At 36.2% G+C, this 8,427-nt stretch overlaps 1 protein-coding gene across 6 annotated transcripts in view; it reads right to left on the bottom strand.

Annotated features, from left to right (window-relative positions):
• The window catches only part of LOC113340768, an 8,631-nt gene extending 1,201 nt beyond the window's left edge, over positions 1-7,430 (bottom strand). For 3 of the 6 annotated variants that reach the window (XM_026585845.1, XM_026585846.1, XM_026585842.1), the window contains exons 1-7: positions 7,270-7,429; positions 6,798-7,009; positions 6,454-6,655; positions 6,148-6,342; positions 5,850-6,019; positions 5,564-5,762; positions 5,349-5,392 (exon numbers count right to left, since the gene is read on the bottom strand). In XM_026585845.1, coding sequence (XP_026441630.1) covers positions 5,349-5,392; positions 5,564-5,762; positions 5,850-6,019; positions 6,148-6,342; positions 6,454-6,655; positions 6,798-7,009; positions 7,270-7,274 — 1,027 coding nt within the window. In that variant the 5' untranslated portion in view covers positions 7,275-7,429. Of the gene's footprint in view, positions 1-4,136; positions 4,653-5,062; positions 5,393-5,563; positions 5,763-5,849; positions 6,020-6,147; positions 6,343-6,453; positions 6,656-6,797; positions 7,010-7,269 lie in introns of those variants that run through there. The other 3 variants (XM_026585843.1, XM_026585844.1, XM_026585847.1) reach the window with 3 other exon arrangements.
• Positions 7,431-8,427: the final 997 nt, after the last annotated feature.

Below are 8,427 nucleotides of genomic sequence, written 5' to 3'. Positions count from 1 at the left end.
TTTTTTTTTCTTCCACAATCGGAAGATAATATGAAACTGGAAGAAGAAGAGTTGAAATGAGTAGAATTATTTTTGATTTGGTTTTTATACAGTTTTACCAGAAGGGCATTTATGTAACTTCAATATCATATAGGGTACCCCTTAACTAGAGTCTTTGGCTGGGTATAAATTGATGGCCCCTAAATCCTTTGGGGTGGCCCAAAGTAATGCCTACAAATTAACTAGCTATTTGAATTAGATATTTACACAAAACCAGTAGTTGTTCGCGGCAAACTGGCAGAATCAAAAATAAAAGAAGCCTATTAAGAAGACAAACTAACCTCCAGCATCAGCGAGCATTATCAACAGTTAAGTGCTGCTTGTTTGAGTTTAAGTTCTCATCCCTGCCTGAGTCGACTCTTCATATTCTTTTTTGTTCATAGGAAGACCGAGAAAAAAAGGAGAATGAGCAGTTAATGGGATCCTAAAAAAGTGCGCAGCTTTTATTTTCCTATATTCCCGACGGTATTTTAAACACGAACATAATAAGCAAAGCTGGTTTTAGAAAACCAGACAAGACTAAAACAGACGAATGACAAGGGACGGAATGTGCACCCCGGTTTTGAGGGGGTGCACAAAGTTGGACTCTCCACATTTTCGATTGGTTGAAGATGCAAGTAAAGTAAAGTTGGATTCAGAAAGGAAAATTGACGGATAATCAACAGTACGGTACACCACCACCACAACACGCATCCATTTCCGCATCCTTCACAATAGGCATTCATTTCCGCATCCTTCACCGCAACCATAGCCATCTCCGGAAAAAAAGAATTACAAGAACCAGCCATATACAACCGCAGAGTGAAGAGAGCGGTATTACTGTTGTGGTCCTGAATAAGCATTTTCTTGACGTTTCAATAAGACAGAAAGTAGACAAAAACACGTAGTAAATGACAATCTTATACAGTACTAACAAAATAGCTCAATGGTTGTTCAACACTGTATGGTGTTGGCATTTCCTCTTTTTACGCTGTTATGATATCTTACTCCCCGAACTCTTACCATTATCCCAAGTCAAACAAAGATATCACAAATTCACTGACCTTTCAAGAACACAAAGTAGACAAAAACTATAATCTTTAACGGATGAACAATAAAGCTAAATCACATTGGATTCACATAAAATGACGATCTATACTAATTAACAAAAGGCGCCAGATCTATACCAAGGAAACAAGGGTATTCATGTGAGGAATTGCTTGAAGGCATGAAAAACGATTACCATTCCAAGCTTTGTTAAACTTGAGGTACTATTGTCATAGCGTTTTGCTAGATGTTTTAAAGAAACGAAGGGTATTCATGTGAGGAATTGCTTCAACCCATGACATTCTTTTACCTTCGCTGTCCCAAAGCTTAGTTAGAGTTGATGTATCTTTGTTGTAGCAATATAGTTTCCTATGTTCATTTTCATGCCATAATAAAACTTCATTGCTCTTTGTAATTGCAAATGGCCTGTACTTATACTTATATGGGTCTGCGATATTGCTATACTAATTTCCTTACTCCAACTCCAATTGTAGTCGCAGTACTTTGTTTTTGTTACTCTCGGCCGCAATATCCTTGTATTTGAATGCCCAAATTATGATTGTTCCACCTCCAACATACTGAAGTGCACATAAGTTTCCCACCATCAATTCCAGTCTATCATTACATAGTGACATGGCGAGCTTGAACTTCTCATCCGCTAAATCGTAGGCGTCTTATAACGTGCTCCACGACACCCCTTGCCCATCCAACGAATATCATCGAGAAAGGAGAACGAGAGAGATTATGGTAGTTCATGCAAACAGCGCACCTCATAGTTTAAGATGTTAGGTAAATCATGCCATCATTGCCGCGGCAGCCTATAAGTAGCCTATGAGTCTTTCTTCCCTCTCCAAAAACATTATTTTCTTCTCTAAAACAACTCACTGATCAAAATGTCTGGGGACGCAGGTTTTTGTTAATAGCCATTTTTTCTTCATATGATTTCAAATATACATGTGGAGTTGTTCAAGATTTTCAGACTTTTTTTTGGTTCTGTTAGGAACTTGAACAGTTATGGCAAGATTTGAGAGCAGAAGTTATCCACAGTGTATCCTAAACCGTTCAAGATCCCAAACTAATACACATAGTGATTGAGAAAGGCGAGGGGTTTCTCCCGGCCGGCTGCTGCTGATACAATGCATGTTAATATTTCCATCACTATGGTTACTTCAAAAAATGATCCAGCTGTATATTCATCTGAACGGATAAGAGAATATATGGATCATCGTCCAACGGCTGTTGACCCGCTAGCTTATAAAGCCTCCACGCTCGACCGTGCGGGAGAGGACTGCCCTTTATTTTTTATCTAAGAGCATCACAATCAACCATTTTTGCATTATACTGTTTATATTTCTGAATGATCGGTTGTGATTCTTTTTTGATGGCGTGGAACAATGGCCTTGGAGGCGTAGAACAATGGCTTTGGACTACATTTTTTACTCTTAAAGAAGTTATTTTCTTGCAATTATGGGGTTCGAACTCCTATCTCCGTGGTGGAGCGGGAGAGAGCCTACCAACCATTAAAACAATTGATGGTTGGCGAAGGTGTCAATTGTGTCTGAAACTTTAGAATCCCTTCAAATGCATATTTGAAATATCAAATTTTATCCAAATATTTGTTTTCCTTAATCACACTACTTTATGGAATTAACAACTCAAATATTACAAAGCTAATGATTAATGGTGAATGTTTAAGAAGGTTTGAGGGAACAATGGGTTTTTAGAAGTTGAGATAAGAAAAGAATTTGGGTTTGAATCAGTGAGGATTTGGTATGGTAAGCTTTTAATTGGGTATTTGTTCCCATGATTGGTTTTCCTATTGTAATTGTTGTTGCATAGATTTGATTTCAATGGCCATTCTTTCTTCTTTTTTTTTTTCTGTAGAAATAAGAATTGATTAGAATTTATGTATGTTGATTTCAGTAAGGTTTGATTTCAAGTGTTAATTTGCTGCAGGGATTTGACCTCAGGTGTTAATTTGCGTCTCTATTTTATTCTTGTGTTATCAATTGAAGTTCATAACTGGGGAAGAAGATGAACCTGGGTGTTTTAATTAGGGATCTTCACTGATAATAGTTTAGCTAGTTAGTCGATTAGAGGGACTTTAAAGTCTTTTACCAAGAAGGATAACTGCCACATTTAACTGGTGTTAGCCGTTTTTTGAAAAAAACGGGATGAAAAATGTCAAACTCTGCCAATGATTCAAAAATACGGCCACTTTCTTAATTATACCACAAAAAGTTGGCCACTTTATTAAAAAGCCATGTTTCAATATAAGTAACTTCCAAATTTTTTTTGCAAATTATGATTCCATGGGTAACCAAAAAAAATAAATCACATACTTCAAAACTAAAACGAAAAAGCAAAAAAAAATAGTAGATGGACTTAAACCAAATTGCGAAATGAAGGGTCACTAAGGAACACCTACGAATCATAAATGACACATCAGTTAATATGTTCAGAGGGAACCACGATAATCGATTAAAAACAAGGAGAAGCCATTGTGTGACAATACAAATGACCTAAGTTCGAACTGGTTTCTCTGAATTGGTTCAGAATAATACAAGGATGAAAGTGGCACAATTATTAAATGGAAAAACTTGGTGCATACCTACTGAGCTACAACAACTCTTACCCACTTCTTGTTTACCTGAAATTGGTAATGGTGAAGATCAGATGATATGGACTGGGCGCAAAAGTGGAAAGTTTGTACTTGCAGCTGCAGTAGAGAGAGTAAGAGAAAAAGAACCAAAGCTAGCATGGCCTGATCACATTTGAAAATCTTTTTTACATCCTAGTATAGCTAGTAACATCTGGAAGCTACAGCAAGGTGTGTATATGGATGATGAGGAAATGATGAAGATAGGTTATGACATGGTTTCAAGATGTTGCATCTGTCAAGAACAACTGGATAATATGATTCATACATTTTGACAGTGCAAATTCAATTTGGAGATATGGTCTTGGCTTGGATCCATTTTTGGTTTTAAAAATCCTAAATCTTTTGAAGACATCCATGTAGCTGCCAAAAATAAAAGCCCCATTATAAAAGAAATTTGGATGACAGCAGCTTGTGCAACAATTAAAGATCTGTGATTTCAAATAAATAAATAGTTTTTTGAGGAAGTTAAGCCAAATTACAATGCCTTTAAGTGCAGGATATACAAAACAATACAAGAAGGTAGCTACAGAATAGAAGGTAGCTACAGAATGAAAGGCAACAAATGGAGTCAAGATTATGATAATCATGTTTTGTCATTCTTCAAAATTGGTGATAGAAGAATAAAATATAACTGCATCAAAGAGATTTCTTGGACTGCTCCTGAAACTGATTGTATTCTATTTTGTTGTGCTGGAATATCCTTTGGAGATCCAGGAAAAGCTGGTATTGGAGTTATTGCCAGAGATTGCAAAAGTCAGGTACTTGGTACCCTCATAGGTGGCATTGGTGTTTCTCCCACTTCCATTGCAGGTGAATATGTTGTATTGTGTGCTCTTGAATGGGCTGCTTATATGGAATGCTCCAAGATAATCATTCAATCAGATTCAATTACTGCCATTGAAAGGTTTAAAGATGGTGAAATACCCTGGTACATAAAAGTAAGATGGCTCAAGGTGGTTGACAAGTTTGAAACAGTAAAATTAATACACTGCATGAAGGAAATAAATTTTTCAGCAAACACACTAGCAACAAATGGAGTATATTTGAATGCAGGAGAAAGAATTATTCACAAGGGGAGACATTCTTTTCTAAAGAGGATTGAGCAGCCAAGAGTATCCTATTTCTGTTTATGTTAAAATTATGTCTTGATTCATTTGCTAATGTTTAGTCTCTTTATGAGTTAAGTCACAGTCTGTATTGATTTTAGCTTTTATTTTTAGTCCTGTAAAACTTTAGGCTTGGTTTTTTAGCCTTTCAATTAATAAAAAAAGTGTGATTCAGCAAAAAAAAAAAGAAAAAAAGTGACCTAACTTCGAAACTCATCACACACAATTCTTTACAGACCAAAAAAAGGGAAAAGTCAATTTATTTATTTAATCGTGCTCGGAATTTGTGTTTGTTCCAAACATAGAGAAAATGATTAAGTTCGTTCCAAACATAGAGAAAATGAGTAACACACGGCATTTCCCAATTCAGAGACAATAGATATACCCGATAAGAACACATCATGCTTAGTCATCTTAAAATTGGAGGCTCGACAAGGTTGTCAAAAAATAACCACCACAGACAGCACCAGTGCTGGAATCCACCCAGGAAACAGTACCGCATTTGAAATAATCACCAATCATACAAGTGTCACCAGGCTTGCCTACGTAAATTAAGTCGCTGCCATAAAACATAAGGTAAAATGAGCCTCCACAGGAAAACCAGAAACACAGGCAAGCATACCAACTGTATGTGTTCAACTAATAATCGTTTTGTTTGCAAAATAATTAAAAAAAAAACAAAAAACAAAAACAGTCGACTTAAACCTCCAAGAAGGTATAACATATTCACCTGAAAATTCCAACCTTCTCTTTGCTTGTGTCAATCAGCATACCAGCATCGCTGCAACTCGTGTTTAATTGTACATCATTATAGTAAAAATTTTCAATAAGCAAGGCAATGCCATATTCATCCTTTTCATGTGAGGAACAAGAATCAGCAGGCCATGCATCGCCAATAGGATTTTCAGGTTTCTTTACCAAATCCATACCTAACATTAAAAGATTGTATCAGATCTTAAATATGTCATCAACCTAAACAAACAATAAACAAGATGAAATCAAAGACGTTCGCAAACCTCTGAAGCACAAACACGTGTTCTCAATAATGGATAGCAGATGACCCACACATCCCTTTTCAAAAGCCATAGGCCTGATTAAGACGAATGTCAGATCTTCATTGTAGAAATTGCTGTAGAAACTGCTGTAGAGATCGGAACTGCTGGCTAAATTCTGTTCCTTGAAGTACCTAAAAGGAGACGAATTCCATCTTACAACGTATTGAGAATATTAAACAGGAGTAAAGATAGAAATAACAAAGAGCAACGAACTCTGTAAAATTAGATATGTATTTCATAACTAGAGACTGCAGCTTACTCGTACTTAAGGTGACACTGTTCAGCTAACTTCTCCAACACTGTTTCAACAGGGCCAAATGTTTGGCCACCTGGGAGTGCGACTGCCAGAAGATTACTTTCTTTTGCTTCTTCTATCCAGTTTGCAGAGTCAATACCAAACCACAATCTACAATCTTCTTCCACACTATCAGGTGTGACACTGCTATAAGCACGCCTGTAACACAAAATACTCAACTTCACTAACTGTATAGTAGTGTTATCTACCAGTACTTATATTATAAATATAAATTAAAATGAGAGATAACAATGCAGTCAAGAACATTACACAGCAGGTATCAGAAAGGGATATCTCTCGGCCGTTGATGTTAGCTGATGAACTTTACTAATAGCATCTTCACCTTCCACTACCATAGCTACAAAAGGATAGGGACAAAACTCTGCTGGAGTAACATTGGGCAAAATGTTTCTACCTTCCATGGCGAAGAATTGAATAAAAAACTTCTCTGTGGCGCATACTAATCTGATCCCTAAAAACACAAACAAAACCAAATGAATTCGAATCAATAATGCACTAGAAATAGTCAATATCAAGATAAAAGATGAAACCATTAACAATGCATAAAAAAAATATAGCACTGAAACAAAAGATATAATGTACGAATGGTGTACTTATTAATTTCAAACTGATCTTCTCAAATTCCATCAAGATTTCGCCAACATCTTTATAAACCACGGCGCTAGGAAAGCACAAAACAAAGGTCTGCTCCCTCCCTTGAATCGTCTTCTCCAAACCTTCTAACACCACCGTCTTTTCCGTATCTTCTACCATCAGTTTGGGACTTTTTATTGGAGACAGCTTCATCTCCTCTTCAAACGTCGAACTTGAAACATCAAATTAGGTCAGGAGATGAGATTCACATGAGAGTAAGAAAATGTGATAAAAAAAATGGAAACATCAAAAACAACAAACAAATTAGCAAAAAAGAAACAATCCCCAGCCCGTCTTTTACAAGATTAAATTTTAAGAACCCTAGCAGGATATTTGACCTAAAATACGGATCAAAAAGAAAAATTGACTTCAAATCGACCATTAATCCAATTGAAACCGAATTCGAAACAAATTTAAATATGTAGAAATTACCTCATGATTCAATTGGAAACTGAGATTAGGTCTGGAAACTCAAAAGATTACAGATACAAAGTTATTTGAGATGAGAAACGAGGCATCTACTTTCGACGGCCTTGTCTTTCTTATAAGCGAAACCCTAAAACGAGGGCAATCCTACACGTCAGATATGAAAACACCCTCCGTATCGCCCCTGTAGAAATTGCAAGCGGCCTTATGCCCAAACAAAGGGGAAAAAAACATCGAGAGGCCCAAGAGCCCGCTAGCCACAAAAGACAAAGCCAATGGGAATAAAACGACCTGTTTTTTTGGGCACAACCCCTTTTTTTTGGGGGGGACTAGATATGTGATAAGAATATCTACCTACAGTTATAAGGGTCTCTTAAAAAGCGGAAATGACTAATCTATTCCTAGCCTAATAACCACCTATATATCACCCCCTTTTAATGATAGTAAGGAAAGTCCAGATTCGTTGACCTTTTCTTTAGCTCAACGCATTTTATTTCAATGTTCGCATCTTTAATCTTGGTCGTTAAATCAAATTGAAATTTTGTCATTTGGTCCTTCCTTTTAACAGCTGTTAAACCCATATTCATCCCCACCAAAAATTCTTCTCTCTTCTCTCCTAGATCATAAAAATATAGAGAGACAATGGAAATCTAGGTTTAGTTTTGGGATTTAATTTAGTGAGAAATCGAAAGTTGAAGAATGCGGGAAAGAAAGAGAAAATTAAGAGAGAGGTGAGGAACTACAAACCCTAACTCCCCAAATTATACATGCAAAGAGAAGAGATAATGAGTAATCAAAATCAATCAAGTCAAGTAAGACATGATGATGACGCACTCTCAGACTTTCTTGCTTATCTTATGGATTACACCCCTACTGTAAGTGTAACCCTTTCGTATCTTTATAATTCCATTAATCTAAGAGAAGAAAATAACTCAATTTGTTTATGTTTACTGTGAATTAAAACTAACAGGGGTTTACTCAATAAATACATTTGTTGATTTGTAGAGATTTAAAAAGAATCATGAAAATTAATAACTTCGCGAGAACTATACAGAATTGAGCAAACTTTTGCGGAGTCATGCAGAGTTGTCTAATGTCTTGCAGACATTTGTAGAGTCCTAAAGAGTTGTAAAAATAAATTTTATATGGAAATATGCATTTGAT

The sequence above is a fragment of the Papaver somniferum genome, unplaced genomic scaffold (assembly GCF_003573695.1).
Source record: "Papaver somniferum cultivar HN1 unplaced genomic scaffold, ASM357369v1 unplaced-scaffold_23, whole genome shotgun sequence".
Taxonomy (NCBI): domain Eukaryota; kingdom Viridiplantae; phylum Streptophyta; class Magnoliopsida; order Ranunculales; family Papaveraceae; genus Papaver; species Papaver somniferum.
This window is presented reverse-complemented; position numbering and strand designations above follow the sequence as displayed.